This window comes from Pygocentrus nattereri, chromosome 26, assembly GCF_015220715.1.
Source record: "Pygocentrus nattereri isolate fPygNat1 chromosome 26, fPygNat1.pri, whole genome shotgun sequence".
Classification (NCBI taxonomy): domain Eukaryota; kingdom Metazoa; phylum Chordata; class Actinopteri; order Characiformes; family Serrasalmidae; genus Pygocentrus; species Pygocentrus nattereri.
In genome coordinates this window covers 1,416,723-1,436,368 of record NC_051236.1, presented here as the reverse complement: position 1 = coordinate 1,436,368, position 19,646 = coordinate 1,416,723, and the positions used below count along the sequence as shown (strand labels likewise).

The 19,646-nt window shown below is 41.6% G+C and overlaps 1 protein-coding gene across 2 annotated transcripts; it reads left to right on the top strand.

Moving 5' to 3' along the window:
• Window positions 1–674: 674 nt before the first annotated feature.
• mdfic2 (MyoD family inhibitor domain containing 2) lies at window positions 675–17,847 on the top strand. Of its 2 annotated transcripts, none has more exons than XM_017691775.2 (4): window positions 675–881; window positions 2,492–2,579; window positions 11,900–12,085; window positions 17,435–17,847. In XM_017691775.2, the coding sequence occupies exons 2-4, from the start codon at window positions 2,492–2,494 to the stop codon at window positions 17,689–17,691; spliced, it is 531 nt and encodes a 176-aa protein (XP_017547264.1). In that variant the 5' UTR covers window positions 675–881; the 3' UTR covers window positions 17,692–17,847. The 2 variants fall into 2 exon arrangements, with proteins under 2 accessions (XP_017547264.1, XP_017547263.1); XM_017691774.2 differs by having other exon boundaries at window positions 2,468–2,579.
• The last annotated feature ends 1,799 nt before the right edge of the window (window positions 17,848–19,646 follow it).

Sequence of the window (19,646 nt, the reverse complement as noted above, 5' to 3'; positions counted from 1 at the left end):
ATTTTAATCCATACATGGCGGAGGGATATGAAAATAATCCAGATGGAAAATGTAGTTTTTCAGATTTCTATTTTCCCAACATCAACATTACATATGAAAACATGCGTGGGTTCACTGTCGGGTTTGGATAAAATATAATAAGTAAATATGTAAAATATAAGCTATATTTGTTTGAGTGATCCCTGGTTCCTATCAGCACCACTGTAAAGAAAGTCTCTACGACGAACCACTTCACCTCAAGCCACAGTGAATGACTAAATTATTGAGGAATTTTTAAAAATGAGTGGAATTCCCCTTTAAAGTAAACCAAGTGTAGGCCCAAGTGTTCCCTCAGCCAGCCGGACGTCATCGCACACGGCGGGGTGTGTCAAGAGCCCGTCTCAATGGCTGAATCACAAATAGCTCCTTACTCCCTACCTAGTCCACTACACTAGGGCACGATGTTTCAGGGGTCAGTGGCTTCTGTCTGAAAACAGAGCATCGCACATCTAGCAGAGAGCCATCTGGGATTCCGCCATGTGTGCGCAGACCCTGAATTGGACACTGTTTGCGTTTAGAAGCCATGGTTTCCTCACTCACACCGTACACTTTGTAGAGTGCACTTTGTAGGGAGTACGGAGGTATTTGGGATTCAGCCAATCACTTTTCCTCAGCCGGGACAGCAGCGAAGAGCTAGAAGTTCCCCACAGGTGCCGAATCAGCTGTTGGTCCATAGCTCGCTAGCAAGTTACCCCCCTTTATTATCGATAGTCTTTTAATTTAGAGTTTTTTCCCCCCGAAAGGATCATTATATTTATCCGCCTCTTCCCGCCTGAGCTTGCAGTAACTTAGCCTCAGTGCTAGCATCTCTACGGGGAGCCGTCACAGCCCGTCATGAAGAAGTGAGTAAAAGTGATAATAACGGCGGCTTCAGGCGATCTGGAGTCGGTCTCGTATTGGCCAGCTGCTTTGTTTTGTTTCCGTTCCACCTTAAAAATGGTGCCGCGGTTAAGTTAACTTACAGCCCAAGTCATCAGCTTCTTGTTCGAATTTTCCCGGTCCACCTTAAATGGTGCAGCAAGTAGTTAGCTACGTTCCTATTCGCCAGCTTTTTAATTCGAATGTTCCCGTTCCACCTTAAATGGTACAGCAGTTAAGTTACGCTGTTAGTCGCCAGCTTGTTTTTTTCGAATTTTCCCGTTCCATCTTAAATAGTGCAGTAGTTGACGTTGCATTCCCATTCGCAGGCGTTTTATTGGATTTTTTTCCGTTCCACCTTAAATGGTGCAGCAGTTGCATTCTTTTTCGCTAGCTTTTTATTGGAATTTTCGCGTTCCACCTTAAATGGAGCAGCAGTTAAGTTACATTCTTAGTCGCCAGCTTCTTGTTTGAATTTTCCCGTTCCACCTTAAATGGTGCAGCAGTTACGCTCTTTTTCGCTAGCTTTTTATTGTAATTTTCCCGTTCCACCTTAAATGGTGCAGCAGTTGAATTACATTTTTAGTCATCTGCTTCTTGTTTGAATTTTCCCGTTCCACCTTAATTGGTGCAGCAGTTGAAATACAGTTTTAGTCATCTGCTTCTTGTTTGAATTTTCCCGTTCCACCTTAATTGGTGCAGCAGTTGAAATACAGTTTTAGTCATCTGCTTCTTGTTTGAATTTTCAAGTTCCACCTTAAATGGTGCAGCAGTTGAATTACATTTTTAGTCATCTGCTTCTTGTTTGAATTTTCCCGTTCCACCTTAATTGGTGCAGCAGTTGAAATACAGTTTTAGTCATCTGCTTCTTGTTTGAATTTTCAAGTTCCACCTTAAATGGTGCAGCAGTTGAATTACATTTTTAGTCATCTGCTTCTTGTTTGAATTTTCCCGTTCCACCTTAATTGGTGCAGCAGTTGAAATACAGTTTTAGTCATCTGCTTCTTGTTTGAATTTTCAAGTTCCACCTTAATTGGTGCAGCAGTTGAAATACAGTTTTAGTCATCTGCTTCTTGTTTGAATTTTCAAGTTCCACCTTAAATGGTGCAGCAGTTGAATTACATTTTTAGTCATCTGCTTCTTGTTTGAATTTTCCCGTTCCACCTTAATTGGTGCAGCAGTTGAAATACAGTTTTAGTCATCTGCTTCTTGTTTGAATTTTCCCGTTCCACCTTAATTGGTGCAGCAGTTGAAATACAGTTTTAGTCATCTGCTTCTTGTTTGAATTTTCAAGTTCCACCTTAAATGGTGCAGCAGTTGAATTACATTTTTAGTCATCTGCTTCTTGTTTGAATTTTCCCGTTCCACCTTAATTGGTGCAGCAGTTGAAATACAGTTTTAGTCATCTGCTTCTTGTTTGAATTTTCCCGTTCCACCTTAAATGGTGCAGCAGTTGTAGCCCTGTTTGCCAGCTTCTTGTTGGAGTGTATGCCGGGGAATGTGGCGAATAGGAGGCCGGGCTTTACCCGTTATAATGATGAGCGCTGTGGAGTCTTTATGTCTTTAATAGGCCGCTTGGTTTACTGTGGGGCAGATGGCTGGAATAAAACCCGGGCGCGAGGAGGAGGAAAAGGAGCCGGTCCTGACCGACACCGGGGACAGAGCCCCTCTGGTTGGAGATGGTAAGTTAGACTTTCACACACTATAAAACAACAAATGCACAAACTTTTGTTTGTTTGTTTGTCTTTGGTTTACTCATCTGTTAAACCGACTAACGACAGTCTAGTCACAGCCTTAGTTACCGGGGTAAATATAGTTAAAGGGGAACTCCACTGATTTTTCAAAATTTCTCCACATTTAAAAGGTTGACATGTCAACAAAGTCATTCAGGGTGGTTTGGGGTGAAGTGCTCCGGACTAGAGAAACTTACCGAGTCAGAGATGTTCACAGTGGTGGTGATAGGAACCAGACATCTGGAGAGCTTAACGCCTCTGAAAGCTCCCTCCCCGAAAGACGTGACGTGAAATGATTGAGTGCATCTCCTGGTGGGCGATTCCACGATTGCCGTGCCGCTGATCTTACACAGGATTAATTTTCCAAAGTCTCGTCATTTTTATTTTCCTGAGGTTATTATGACGACATAACGTGCATTGGTTCGTTGTGATAATGCTATAAATATCTTGAGATCTCCACAAAAAGCCACATTCATCGTGCTGGGATAGCGATATAACCGTAAGAGTAAATTATGATCGATGAAATGACTCGTTATCTTGGAAAAACGGAGCGAAAGACTAAAGCATGCGAATCGACGACCCTTTAGGGCTTCTGTAATTTACAGTCCTTAGTAGTTAAACAGCATTTTTAACTTTCAACCAAGCAAAATCATTAAAATAATTAAAAATGGTTATTTTCACATTAATCGTCCATTATAGGTTCTGAAAGATGTGACCTGCAGAATAGTCCAGATATTTCATAGTACATGTCCAGCAGGGTCATCATCCAAATTGCTTGATGATCATTAAATTATAGACTGAATATCGGTGAGTGTATTCACATGCAGAAAATCTGATTTTGTCAGTAATCCGATCAACACCTTATTATTACTAAATTATTTATATACTCTCACTGGCCACTTTATTAGGTACACCTTGCTAGTAAAAAGGTTGGACCCCCTTTTTCCTTCAGAACTGCCTTAATTCTTCATGTCAGACTTTCAACAAGGTGTTGGAAACGTTCCTCAGAGATTCTGGTTGGTTATTTGAGTTCCTGCTGCCTTTCTATCATCTGGAACCAGTCTGCCCATTCTCCTCTGACCTCTCACATCAACAAGGCATTTTCGTCCACACGACTGACCGCTCACTGGATGTTTCCTCTTTTTCGGACCGTTCTCTGTGAACCCTAGAGATGGTTGAGCGTGAAAATCCCAGCAGATCAGCAGTTTCTGAAATACTCAGACCAGCCCGTCTGGCACCAACAACCACGCCACGTTCAAAGCCCCTTAAATCCCCTTTCTTCCCCGTTCTGATGCTCGGTCTGCACTTCAGCAAGTTGTCTTGACCACCTCTACAGGCCTAAATGCAGTGAGCTGCGGCCGTGTGATTGGCTGATTAGCTATTTGTGTTAAAAAGCAATTGAACCTAATAAAGTGGCGTGTGTGTGTGTGTGTGTGTGTGTGTGTGTGTGTGTGTGTGTATATATATATATATATATATATATATATATATATATATATATATATATATATATATATATATATATATATATATATATATATAAAACTCAGTTATCTGATTGAGTAATCGGGTAATGGGGAAGCTCCAGGTCTACAGGAGTCAGACAGTAATCAGATTTCTGATAAACTCCGATAAACTCAGAGAAGACGTGATGTAAACGTAAAACTCAAACTTCCTGCCGCAGCTTTTTTTTAAAATTTTTTTTTAACATCGCGCCACTTTACCTGATATATGAACACGCATCATCTAAAAGATGACTATTTAAATCCTTCACTTTGTGTTTGGTTTCAGCGCCGCGCCACCAGTGTTTTCCTGCGTCTCATGACTTCCGGGGGCTGAGAATTCCGATAGAAATCGGAGTAATCACGTGCATAATCTGCGTTCACATGCACGGAGAAATCTGATTACTGAGCTGAAATCCAGCCTCAGCCTGAGGGATAAAAAGTTTAGCTTATTGAAAAATTGAAAATCATTACAAATGTCAATCTGTCAACTTCACTTTAAAAGAAATCAAAGAATCTTTAACAAACATTTAAAAAAGCACAAAAATGTTTTTATAAGAGTAAATTTAGGGGTTATGGTTTGGGACACCTCTCAATACCCAAGTACCCTATGCCTGATGATTTTGTATATATTTAGCTCATTACTGTCTCAGTACATATATGCATATGTTTTGGACATGTCCTCTCATGGATGTCTTTCGGTCCTATGTTCAAAATACTCGCTAATATTTTGGGAAAATCTGCACACAAAGATCCCGGGACCTTCCTCCGCCGGCCTCACAGCAGCCAAAAGGACAATATTGAAAATATGGTTTGAACCCTGAGCTCCTTTGCATCTTCTTTGGCTTACTTATTTTCAGGACATTGACTCTGTACTGTGTTTGTTGGGGGAAGCTCTGTGGGCATCTCCTGGGCTTTTTGAACATGGTCCTTTTTTGCTTTTGTGTTTTACTTGTTAATAAAATATTGATCACAAAAAAAAGGTTTAAATAGATCACAAGAAGTTGGAAATGATCTATCGTGAAATAGAAATGATGTTCAAATCATTTAAACTCGAATTGAAAATTGAAAGAAAACAAATCAAATGTGAGATACTGTATATGTAAATTTGATTTGATGCCTACAAAACATTCTAATAAAGTCGGGACAGAGGCGTGTTTATCTGCTTCATCACCTCTTCTTTGAATTGTGGGTAAGTGTTTGGGAGCTGGGGAGACACCGCTGTCGTTTTGAAAGTGAAATGTTTTCCCATTCTTTTTTGATATAGGATTTCAGCTGCTCGTCAGTTAGGGTCAAGTGTTTTCAGTTGGGTGAAAGGTCTGGACTGCAGGCAGGTCAGTTTAGCAGCCGGACCCTTTTTATACAGAGCAGCGCTGCTGTAATACATGCAGAATGTGGTTTGACATCGTCTTGGTGAAATAATCAAGGCCTTCCCTGAAAAAGACGTGGTCTGGACGGCAGCCGATGCTGCTAAAACATGTTTATATCGTTCAGCTTTAATGGCGCCTTCACAGAGGTGCCAGTCAACCATGCCATGTGCTCTAATGCCCCCCTAAACCATCTTTTGAACTGAGCACTGATAACAAGCCGAGTGATCTTCAGCCCAGAGGACACAGCGTCCATGATCTCCAAAAAGAAATTCAAATGTTTCATCGGACCTCAGGACACGTTTCCACTTCGCCTCAGTCCATATAAATGAGCTCAGGCCCAGAGAAGGCGGCAGTGTTTCTTGATCCTGTTTACATACAGTTTGTTCTTTGCGTTTAAGCTTTAATTAGCGTTTGTGGATGCAGTGATGAACTGTGTTCACAGAAGTGTTTCTGAGCCCCTGCGGTGATTTCCACTGCAGAATCATGTCTGTTTTCAATGCAGTGCTGCCTGAGGGCCCAAAGATCACGGCCAGTAAGTACTGTTTTTTTTGGCCTTGTCCGTTGCGCACAGAGATTCTCCAGATTCTCTGAATCTTTTAATGATATTATGTACCATAAATGATAAAAAGCAATAGTCCTTTGTTATTTTATGTTGAGAAATGTTGATCTGATTGAGTGGTGAACTCCTCCTCATCTTTACTTCTGAAGCACTCCGCCTCGCTGAGATACTCTACTCTACTCTACTCTACTCTACTCTACTCTACTCTACTCTACTCTACTCTACTTTACTACTTTTTTTTTATTTTTTTTTTTTATTATTTTTATTATTATTATTATTATTATACACAGTCATGTTACTGACCTGTTGCCAATGAACCACCAGGTGTGTTTTTTAGCATTACACAACTTTACCAGCCTTTTGTTGCCCTGTAACAGTTTTTTGTAACGTGCTCCTGGCATTAAATTAACAAAGGGCAAATATTTTAAAATAAATTTAAAATGTTGTCGTTAAAGCATTTTCAATGAAATATAGGGTTTATATGATTTGCACATCATTTGCATTTTGTTTACATTTTTCACAGCGTCCCAACTTTTTTGGAAATGGGGTTGTAGTTTTCTCACTGTGGGAGTGCAGTTTGAGTGAATCTGGTAGAATATCATTGTTATTTTCTGATTTATACCTTTACTAGAGAAATACGAGTGGGTTTTCCGTCCAACATCAACTTTTTCTTTTTAAAAAAAAAAAACTATATCTGAAATTGTCCCAGAAGGATGTAGTGTTTTGTAATGAAACCGTTCATTTACATTTACATTTAGTAAATCTCATTCACTTTCCCAAAAAAAGCCTCGTTGATTTTTCTACACATGGATTCATAAAACTCTCCTGTTAAACTAAAGGTGGATGGCATGATTGTGTCATCATGGTTGAAACACATCATCGTATACATTTCTGATCATATTGTGAATATCAGTGCTTAAAGAACTCTGACCAACTGCATGTTTCATTAAAAATAGAGCATAATTAGTCCTGTTAACTTGCAGAATGAAACGTTAGTAATTCGTTATACGTTGTTTTTAAACGTGGCTCTCTTGTCGCGCTGGGTCTGTTCCAACTTTATCTACACATTGTACATGTACACAATACATGTGTGTGAATGAGAGGGAGGCAGGTGGAAAGGTGAAGATGCAAGGAGTAGAGGTCGTAAAGGTGGACGACTTCAAATATCTTGGGTCAACCATCCAGAGCAATGGACAGTGTAGAAAAGAGGTGAAGAAGAGGGCGCAGGCAGGATGGAGTGGGTGGAGACGGGTGTCAGGGCTGATGTGTGACAGAAGGATAGCAGCAAGAGTGAAAGAGAAGGTCTACAAGACAGCAGTGCGTCCTGCTATGATGTTTGGTTTGGAGACTGTGGCTCTGTCTAAAAGACAGGAGGCTGAGCTGGAGGTGGCGGAGATGAAGATGCTGAGATTTTCATTGGGAGTGACCAGGATGGACAAGATTAGAAATGAGCAGATCAGAGGGACAGTGAAGGTGGAGCAGTTTGGAGATAAAGCCAGAGAGGCCAGGTTGAGATGGTTTGGACATGTGTTGAGGAGGAATAGTGGATATATTGGGCAAAGAATGTTGGAGATGGAGCTGCCGGGTAGAAGGAGAAGAGGTAGACCTCAGAGAAGGTTTATGGATGTAGTGAAGATGGACATGGAGATGGTTGGTGTGAAAGTAGAGGAGGCAATGGATAGGGCAAGATGGAGGCAGATGATCCGCTGTGGCGACCCTTAAAGGGAGCAGCCGAAAGAAGAAGAAGAAGATAAACTGTCGTACAAACGTCAAGTAGTGTGATGTTCCCACACCGTATAGACTTGGTTATATTGAGGTTATACTTTGTGCCACTGATCCTTGTGGCTGACATATTTTCATTTCCTCCCATCATAAAGCACGAAGTGATAGATTTCTCAAGTCCGCAAACGCACAGTGTGTTCGTGTTCACAAATAGATGCCGCAGAACTTTCCGAGCAAATTACTTTTTACCCACTTTTCTGAATTATTCAGTTTAAGGGGAAGGGTGGGGGGGGGAGGGAGGGATCAGCCAATACAGCCCAAAGCCATTTTCATTTGTCTTTCTCTCTTTCTCTTTTATTCTGAACTAACAATGCAGATTCCTGTACGGAAAATATGTCCCGTGTGTTAATTAATCATAAGACATTAAATGTTAAATAAAAGAGAGAAAAGAACAGTGAATAATTCATCGGCGATAGGTGGGAGAAAAATAAACAGGCTAGCTCTAGCCAAGGCCATGATTCATTAATCGTTTGCATTCCGATCTGTCCGTGAAAGGCGGATTCATTATTGAATGATTTCTGGGCTTTGAGACCGGTGGGTGAGCAGGAGTGTATTTCAGCATGGATCTGGCCACCGTGTCTCGAGAAACATTTGCTTGGGGACAAATGCGTGTCTGAAGCCAAAAAAAGAGGCTTTGCTGTTTGGTATCTCCCCTCATTCCCTTTGAATATGAGCGTGTTTGTTGATGCGTTACAACAAAACATACAACAAAAGAAACCTGCCACTATTTCAGCTTGGAGTGTACAGTACTGATACTTTGTCATTTGTACTATGCTTGATGATATCAGCATCATGGGGGGAAAAAAAAAAAAAAAAAAAAAAAAAAAAAAATATATATATATATATATATAGCGCACAGGTTATATGTTTATATGTGGGCAATGTTCCAAACCTACATTTGTTTACATATTTATTGAACTCCAGACTCGGATCTTATAGTAACTGCAAATCTATACCTGCACAAATAGATTGACAGCTTGTGCATCTTCTGTCCATCCCTCTTTTATAATCTGGAATATATCGCTGTTGTTGGAACGAAACCTCAAAATGTCCAAATGGTAACTTTGCAGGAGAAGGGAAGAACCTACTTTCCTTTAAATGCAAGTCAATGGAACCAGAATTTTCTCCAAGTCATTTTGCGTCTTTTTTTTTTTTTTTTTTTTTTTTTTTTGGTCCATTCATCATAAAATTTACACACAATGTAAAGGAGAACAGGCATTTTCAAATTATGTGTTAACAAGTAACTGAATAGCTGATCAGCCAATCACACGGCTGCAGCTCACTGCATTTAGGCATGTAGAGGTGGTCAAGACGACCTGCTGAAGTGCAGACCGAGCATCAGAACGGGGAAGAAAGGGGATTTAAGGGGCTTTGAACGTGGCGTGGTTGTTGGAGCCAGACGGGCTGGTCTGAGTATTTCAGAAACTGCTGATCTGCTGGGATTTTCACACACAACCATCTCTAGGGTTTACAGAGAACGGTCCGAAAAAGAGGAAACATCCAGTGAGCGGTCAGTTGTGTGGACGAAAACGCCTTGTTGATGTGAGAGGTCAGAGGAGAATGGGCAGACTGGTTCCAGATGATAGAAAGGCAGCAGGAACTCAAATAACCAACCAGAATCTCTGAGGAACGTTTCCAACACCTTGTTGAAAGTGTGACATGAAGAATTAAGACAGTTCTGAAGACAAAAGGGGGTCCAGCCTTTTACTAGCAAGAGTGTGTGTGTGTGTGTGTGTGTGTGTGTGTGTGTGTATAATACACTGCTCAAAAAAATAAAGGGAACACTCAAATAACTCATCCTAGATTTAAATGAATGAAATATTCTCATTGAAGACTTTGTTCTGTACAAAGTTGAATGTGCTGACAACAAAATCATCAATGGAAATCAAATGTATTAATCAGTGGAGGTCTGGATTTGGAGTCACACACAAAATTAAAGTGGAAAAACACTCGACAGGCTGATCCAACTTTGATGTGATGTCCCTAAAACAAGTCAAAATGAGGCTCAGTGTTGTGTGTGGCCTCCACGTGCCTGTATGACCTCCCTACAGCGCCTGGGCAGCTCCTGATGAGGTGGCGGATGGTCTCCTGAGGGATCTCCTCCCAGACCTGGACTAAAGCATCCACCAACTCCTGGACAGTCTGTGGTGCAACGTGGCGTTGGTGGATGGAGCGAGACATGATGTCCCAGATGTGCTCAATCGGATTCAGGTCTGGGGAACGGGCGGGCCGGTCCATAGCTTCATAGCTTCAATGCCTTCATCTGGCAGGAACTGCTGACACACTCCAGCCACATGAGGTCTAGCATTGTCCTGCATTAGGAGGAACCCAGGGCCAACCGACCAGCATATGGTCTCACAAGGGGTCTGAGGATCTCATCTCAGTACCTAATGGCAGTCAGGCTACCTCTGGCGAGCACATGGAGGGCTGTGCAGCCCTCCAAAGAAATGCCACCCCACACCATTACTGACCCACTGCCAAACCGGTCATGCTGAAGGATGTTGCAGGCGGCAGATCGCTCTCCACGGCGTCTCCAGACTCTGTCACGTCTGTCACACGTGCTCAGTGTGAACCTGCTTTCATCTGTGAAGATCACAGGGCGCTAGTGGCGAATTTGCCAATCCTGGTGTTCTCTGGCAAATGCCAAGCGTCCTGCACGGTGTTGGGCTGTGAGCACAACCCCCATCTGTGGACGTCGGGCCCTCATACCGTCCTCATGGAGTCGGTTTCTAACCGTTTGTGCAGACACATGCACATTTGTGGCCTGCTGGAGGTCATTCTGCAGGGCTCTGGCAGCTCCTCCTGTTCCTCCTTGCACAAAGGTGGAGGTAGCGGTCCTGCTGCTGGGTTGTTGCCCTCCTACGGCCTCCTCCACGTCTCCTGGTGTACTGGCCTGTCTCCTGGTAGCGCCTCCAGCCTCTGGACACTACGCTGACAGACACAGCAAACCTTCTTGCCACAGCTCGCATTGATGTGCCATCCTGGATGAGCTGCAGTACCTGAGCCACTCGTGTGGGTTGTAGAGTCCGTCTCCTGCTACCACGAGTGTGAAAGACCACCAACATTCAAAAGTGACCAAAACATCAGCCAGAAAGCAGAAAGGTACTGAGAAGTGGTCTGTGGTCCCACCTGCAGAACCACTGCTTTACTGAGTGTGTCTTGCTAATCGCCAGTAATTCCCACCTGTTGTCTGTTCCATTTACACAGCAGCTGTGAAACTGATGGTCAGTGTTGCTTCCTAAGTGGACAGTTTGATTTCACAGAAGTTTGATTTACTTGGAGTTAAATTATTATTATATAATATTGTGTTGTTTAAGTGTTCCCTTTATTTTTATATATATATATATATATATATATATATATATATATATATAATCACCTTCACACCTGTGTATATTTGATTTGAGAAGAGTAGAATGTTTGTGGTTACTGTGCTAAAATATCTCATTTATTTTATTTTATTACTGCCTTTATAGCCTAATACAAAACCAGTGTTATTGATCTTTGTGGCTAATGTTAGATCTAATACAGTCTTTTATAAACATTGATTTACCATTGGTATCCGCATCGGCAGACATGTACCTAATAAAAATATCGGATATCAGCAGCAGCCCATAATTCCAATATTGTAACATCCCTGCTTTGTACATTCTTGTTCTGTCTAGTAGGAGGCGGTTAGTATTCTTATCTAGTAGTCTGATTTATGATATAACTATAAAATATACATTGCAGTGTTTTGGTCCATTGTCTGCTTTGTCGTATATGTAATCAGGGATACATCAATCTTAATTTTTGACTAATTTTTTACAGCTAAAAAAGCGGATGGCCAATTTTCTTTTTTTTAAACTGATTTTTAAGCACCTTTTTCCCTGAACCTCACACTGTGTGGGCTAAAAACCACATGAAACCCAGCAGCACATTTTCAGTACTCTCATTTAGCCACAGCCACATCTTAAATGAACTTAAATATGACTGAAGTGTGATGAGGTGCTCCTTGTTGATGTTCTTCAAAAACATCAGCTATGCTTGTTTTACACTGAGGGAATGTTTCCTCAGGTTTGCCAGCTGAGAAAGTGATGGCTACAGCTCCAGAGAGAACTCTGCACAGGCTGAGCCCCATATCTGAACTTGACTCAGGAGAAAACAAAGAAGATGAAGGATCTGCTGGGTCCTCTTATTCCTACTGCTCTGTGACCGACTCGTCCTCTACAAACTCCTTTTCTGACTCTCAGGATGCTGAAGGTGAGTGGTGCACTGCAAAAAATAGCATCTTGTCAAATGACATGATCTTAAATCTAGTCAGTATATCTTTCTTTCTAATATTTCCCATTTTTAGTTGGTTGTGCTCTTAGTATAAGATTATCCAGCTTATTCGTAGACATTTTCACTTGTTTTAAGTAATTAAAATGAAGTAATTTAAGTAATCTCACTTTATTGGCAGATCATTTTGCTCACATTTATCTGCCAATTTAGTGAGATTTTACTTTTACTTAATAAAATGACTTTAAAACAAGTGAAAAATATCTAGGTATATAAATAAGGTAAATAATCTAAAATGAAAAGCGTACCACAATCTCAACAGGGGAAATATTAGATTAATTTATTTTTAATTGACCATTTTTACAGTGTATATGATTATCATTAATAGGGGCGTATCATCCCCCACAGATTATACTGATCAACCATTCTGAAAAGTGCTACCGACAGACAGAGATTATAGCTCTGGATTGTGATTAGCATAAAAAATGGTTGCGTTATGTAGAATTTCCATTATTTCTGTCTAAGAGAATGAAACTATCACATTCATAACAATATGACACTCGTAACACACTTTGATGTTGAGCAGCTAAATTTTATTTTACAAGAGCGTGAAAAAAGCTCAGGTGACTATTATGGCTAAAGAACACCTGGCAATAGGGTGGCAGGTACATTATGTCTGTTTATCGTCTAAAATCACCATCCTATTTTATTTCTGATAAGCTTTTATTTTTTAAAGTAGTTCAATTGTACATATTGCCTCCTGTCATGTTTTGTAACCTCAGCCATACAGTCATACAACTTTAATCACATTTACATTACTTATTCAGCAACTCAGTACATCAGATATTTTATTTTTTGTGCTGTAAGATGTTTGCCCAGCTCAGGTGAGTGTGATTTTTATGCAAATTTTGATCTTAACCAAGACTGGCCATTTCAATCAATGCTTTTTATCCTATATGTCAAAATATGCACAGAAATATGTGAGTGACAACTCAATTAGTGACAGTTGAGCTTTGTATTGTAATTGTCTATCTAATGTAATCCTGCTGACACAGTTTTCTTTTGATGTTTGGATGATTTTATGACTCATAAGCCATGTTTGCATACAGCCTAATAATCCGTTAATAATCAGACTAACGGCTCAATTGGGTTACAACACGTCCGTGTAAACACCCCAGTCAGAATAGAGTAGTCCAGTTAAGGCCATTCGGAATATGTTTCCTGTCCGATTGAACAAGGTGGGTTATCCTGTACATAATCCATTAAATGGAAGAACAACCGTGTAAACATCCGTATCTGATTACGTTCCCAATCGGAAAATTTAAGTACATTCTGCGCTCCAGAAACTGGTCTGCAGAGGAGACGAAGTTCATGCTCTGATCTTTAAAAGACGGCGGTGGGACGGACGTCCAGCTTATGCGTCTCAGAGCACGACGTCTTCCTCTCGACCTTCTTTAATGAGGACGTGTGAAGGACGTTTTCCTGAGTCTAACGTCATTTTAAAGCAGTTAAAAACACAATCACTGCTCACTGCTGCTCATCTCACTCTGACTGGACTCTCGTGATGCTGGTTGTCATGGTAACGTCTGCACTAAGTGGTTCTCTGTGCATGCGCGTACGTTTCGCTTGGATTTCTTGTACTGGCGTGCAAACGGAGATTTTCCATCAGATTCCTGAGTAGAATAAACACCTCAGTCTGAATCTGAAATCGGAATGCATTCAATCAGATTGGCAAAAACGTTTGCATGGGAACGCAGCCATAGTGGCGTCCGCTCTCAATGCACATAAAGCATTTTCTATTAATTTGCAGCTTGGTAGACTGTATATTTCTCCAGCAAGCATGCGGAGATGCTCACCAAGGCTTGTGCGGCAAATAAACGGAGACAAAAATAACTTAATTGCCCATCGTAACTCTAATCAGCACAAGATGTTGTTTCTTTGCGTCTGATAATAGGCTTGGAGTGTGATCATAGTGTCTGTAATCATAATTTAATGAAATGCGAACATTTTCACAGCTTTTTTTTTTTACATTATTTATGTTGAGTGACAAAAGATGAGCTTTATATCTTGCCACAATCATACATTTATGAATTTTTTAAACTCTTAATTATCAAAATGCGTGTATAATTCACATTTGAGGAAAAACATGGGAGAATAAAATCATAACTTTAAAGCTGGCCTTACAAGTGGAAAAACTATTAAGTAAATTAAGCAGCACATTCGATGAAGCATGCATACTTAGATGTATGAATAATTGAAAACAGGGCACTGTGCATTGATATTATGATACAGCGATTTTTGCAAGTCCAATTCTTGGTGTGGGCTCAGCCCTCGGTTCCATCATGCTGTTAACCGTGTTGACCACTGAGCTCAGTTAGGTACATTTGTCCTTTATGGACTCTGTCTTTCAGCATTGTGACGGTGGCGCTGGTAGAAGGCGCAATAGAAACCCTCTCAGCTTTTCTCTCAAGTATAACTAACAAACTTGCTTAGTCTAAAAAACATCTTTTACCATATAAGACAGTGTCAGTCATCAAATGTTAATTGCCTTTAAAGTAATTGTAATCTTGCCTGCTGGTGTGAAAAAGCTGCTCTCTCTTGGCAAAGATGTCCCTTTCACGAGGAGAAGGGGGGAAAAAAAAAGAAGAAGAAAAGATCGCCAATAAAGATGGATGGTAATTGATTAGATCTCCAAACAGCTCCCTGAGTTCCTTCTCTCTTCGGGAGGGAAAGGTGATTCTTTAAATTATGCATGTGTAAAGAAATGCCACGGGAGAGACCGGAGGCTTTTAAAATGTTATAAACAAGAGGTGCAGACAGACACGAGGTCGTTAAGGGCTTTTGAGTGTCTCTCTGCAAGCTAGAATCCCAAGGTAAGAGTTCTCTGGAAAAGCTTTTAGGTTTTATTACATATGTGACGGTGAACTTGAAGGTTTTTTCATAATTGGATGTCATCGAAGACTTTCTTTATCTCAGTATTTAACAACACACACACATTTAAGGTTATCACCTACTTTTAATCCTCTGTGTAGATTGACAGATGGATCAGGCAGACGTGCGCTATACATGCAAAAGTTTGGCACCTGCTTATCCAGTGTTTCTCCCGAAAAGATGGGTGTACTGCTGATTCTAAAGTGAAGTGATCTTAAATCTAGTGTGTATATGTAATATTTCTTATTTTGAGATAGTTGGTTACTTATTATAAGGTTTTCTAGCTCATTTTTAATGTATTTTGGGCAATTTTATCAAGTTAAATGATCTCGGTATAGTGGCAGACAATTTTCCAGTGGTCACTGGGCAGAAGGCAGCATACAGGGGGATAATTTTTACTTAATAAAATCACTTAAAAATAAAAATGTTTGGAAATCTGTTAATCTTAAAGTAAGCTTAGAACTGTTTCAACTGGAGGAATATTGACTGTAAGGTCATTTTACTTAACAAGATACTATTAATGTTAATAGGGAGTTTGTCCACCCCCTTTGCTGCAGTAACAGCTTTTGTTTTAAACTAGGGAACGCTTTAAACTAGATGTTGGAACATTGCTGTGAGAATTTGATGGTATTCAGCCATAGGAGCATGAATGAAGACAGGTGTTGATGTTGGATGATCAGTTCTGGAACTCCAGCTCATCCCAAAGGAGCTCCATTACTCCAGAGAACTGTTTCACTGCATTACAGCCCAGTGCTGCGGGCTTTATATCCTTCTAGCTGACGCTTACCATCGGGCATGAGACCCTAGGCTCGTGAGGCTGGTCCAGAGCATCCTCTTCTGTTGGTCAGTGCTTTTCAACGGAAATGACACAAGCTGTGTGCACCTGTTTCAGTAATGGGTGCAAATTTGGGGCAGTCGTGGGCTGGAGGTTAGGGAACTGGCCCTGTGACCGGAAGGTCGCCGGTTCGATCCCCAGCGCTGACAGTCCATGACTGAGGTGTCCTTGAGCAAGACACCTAACCCCCCCCCCCCCCCCCCCCCCCCCAACTGCTCCCCGGGCACCGTGGATAGGGCTGCCCTCTGCTCCGGGCAAGTGTGCTCACTGCCCCCTAGTGTGTGTGTTCACTAGTGTGTATGTGGTGTTTCACTTCACTGATGGGTTAAATGCGGAGGTGGAATTTCCCCAGTTGTGGGATCAAAAAGGTATCTCACTTAGATTAAGGTGGCTTAATTATCTAATTAAAGGGAGTGTCTGATCAGTGATGAAGACTTAAGACAGCAACTCAGACTCAGGCCAATCCCATTTCACCCCTTGCCCCTACCACTTAGCCCTTAGCCCTCTGCTTTGCCCGTTCACGTCTAGGGGTAGAGTGTCCAGTTTCTTGTTGTGATAATGCAAAGTGTTATCACTGTAACACTGACGTGGTGGTGTGTTAGTGTGTTGTGCTGGTACGAGTGGATCAGACACAGCAGTGCTGCTGGAGTTTTTAAACACCTCGGTGTCGCTGCTGGACTGAGAATAGTCCACCAACCAAAAATATCCAGCCAACAGCATCCTGTGGGCAGCGTCCTGTGACCACTGATGAAGGACTAGAGGATGACCAACACAAACTGTGCAGCAGCAGATGAGCTGTCGTCTCTGATTCTACATCTACATGGTGGACCGACAAGGTAGCAGTGTCTAATAGAGTGGACAGTGAGTGGACACAGTGTTTAAAAACTCCAGCAGCACTGCTGTGTCTGATCCACTCGTACCAGCACAACACACACTAACACACCACCACCATGTCAGTGTTACTGCAGTGCTGAGAATGACCCACCATCCAAATAGTACCTGCTCTGTGAGGGTCCATGGGGGTCCTGACTGCTGAAGAACAGGGTAACAGAGTATCAGAGAAACAGATGGACTACAGTCTGTAACTGTAGAACTACAGAGAGCAGCTATACAGTAAGTGGAGCTGATAAAGTGGACAGTGAGTGTAGAAACAAGGAGGTGGTCAGAACGTTACGCCTGATTGGTGTAAATCTCTGTCTGACATGTCGTTTAGTACCAAGCGCAGGCCAGTTTCTCCCATAGCTCAAATCTTTCCTTTATTATAAAAGTGTTACCGCTGTTTAAACTTTTTCTCTTTCCTTGAAACAGCTGTTCCGAATTATTACAGCTTCCCATTTTTTGTAACAGCCTCTTTATGTTCACATAGTGTGTAGTTAGCATATGCATCTATCATTCTGATCAAGCTATAAAGAATTCTTGCTGACTAAACTGCCAAACTGCAAGTCAACATTCATTACTGTCCATTAGGAGGCATTGCCTTTCTCGCTTGTGATAGCCATGAATAAGGAATAACTTCCTTACTTATTGCTTATCATACCCATAATTCCTTCTTCTTTGTCAATCAGATGCCTGTGCAGGGATCATTCTCAACTGCCTCTTCTGCCGGTTCTACGATCTGTGCGTCACGCTGCCGGAAGCGTGCGGGAGAGCGGCTTATCACCTCTGTCCTTCGTACAGGTATTTTTCAGCCCCCTTAGAGCCGGCGCACAGCAGTGACTGGAACTGCCACTGTGACTTTGACTGTGGCCTGTTCGACGCCTGCCATGAAACGAGCGAGTGCCTGGAGCTGGCCATGGAGATTTCAGAGATTTGTTACCGCTAAATCTAAAGCCAGGACTGCAGACTGTACTTGTATTAAAGCTGGTTCACAGAGCATTGTTTTGTCTATATCCACCATCAGCGTTTGCAAAATAAAATCCAGATCTTGCCTCGTTGCAGCGCACGAGGCGATGGGAGGCTCTGCTGATTTCACTCAAACCTATGCAGTCCATCTTTGGTGGTGGTAACGTTCTGTGAGACGAATGTGCAGAACCCAGTTTTTGAGCACTCTGGCACCGAATCCCATCATTGCAGAAGCAGGATTCATGAGCTTATGGAGAAACGCAAGCGATCCTGAGCTGTGGATCACAGTGTATGATCATATCAGTGGATCCAAGGCATGAGATGTAGTCTGTGACAGGCCCCTGAGCCGGCTTATGGCAGTTTTATCACAAAGGCGAGTGAAGTGTGGAAAACAACGGGCTTCACGTTCTCCTTGGACAGGTAGCTTGTTTCAGCTGAAGTACAGTTGTTAACACAAACAGCTTGAGACGGTGTTTTGTAGGACACTCGTCCTTCGAGGACCCATCAACCTTTGTTCTCCGTTCAGGAAGACCGCTCTCTCGAGTGCACGACGGCGACGCGGTGGATCGTTTCGGTCAGAGATGGGCTCTTGTCACATAATGGGCAAAGCTGCACTCATTCGCTCAGGAGTGCGTGCCGCTCATGTGTCCGTGTCTGCGAGAGGTCAGAGGAAGACGGACGGCTCGTTTCCATGCGCTGCAGTGTGGAGTTGTTCTGTTATCTTGGCTTGCTAAACATTTGTCTCTTCTGTCCAGCAGTGACATCAGTAGTGTAATCTCGCTGCACAAACAGCCAAAAAGGCAACACTTCCTGCCAGGAGCGCTGCAGGACAGTTCATCACAGAATATCCCGGTAATGTTTGATTGTTTGACAGAGTGCTTGATTTATTTGTTTGGGTTTTGAAACTTGGCAGTGACATTAGTAGGGCTGCCACCAAAGCTGGAGGATTAATCATTTTTATATCAACACCAGTTCGAGTGCCCAAATCGGAAGAGCTGCGATGTTAATTATGTCCCGCGTTATTCAACGTTGTTTAAAGTAGGAACATTTTGCCTGTTTTTATTGAAGACATTCGTATTTAAATCACAATCGCCAATGTTAATCACAATAAGACACATTCTCTAAATCATTCAGCCCCAGTTTTGTAGAGCAACCATGAAACCTACCAATTTTTTGACCCTTAAGCAAGTCATTGAAGGCTGAACAGTGAAATTGGACTGAAATGAACAATAGGGCTGCAACAATTCATCGATTAATCGGTTGGTTGTCGGCTCTTAAATTAATCGCAGTCTGATCGATTAGATTGGTTTGAGTGATTTTTTTTTTTGTGATCTATAACTTTTAATTGTTTCACAAAACAGCAAACAGCAAGGGGATGGGGAGCAACAGACAGCCAAAGGAAAAAGACACATAAGAGACATGGACAGCAAGAATGATCATGGGTACAACACCCCAAAATGAAACGAGGGAGGAAGTATTCAGTGCATACACTAAAGCTTGCGTGGGCTTAGCACGCTCAAGTTGCGCAGCAGTACATCCGAGTTTTACTATGTTAAGTAAATTAACAGCCCAGAAAGATTCCAAGTGAAGTCCAGGAGTGATCCAGTTCTGTAGGACTGTCTTTTTAGCAGTAAATCCAGAACTCTGTATAACCTTTAACCCTGTGTTGGAGTCGTCATTCAGGAGACACAAACATGGGTCTTAATGATATTCAAATATTCAAATTCCAATAAATGAGACAACACCGAATTTACATATTTCCAGGATTTTTCAACCGAGAGACATTCCCCGAACAAATGTAAAAATGTACCAGGAGCAGCATGATTATTTAATTTTATATATATATATATATATATATATATATATATATATATATATATATATATATATATATATATATATTTTTTTTTTTTTTTTTTTTTTTTACAAAATGTC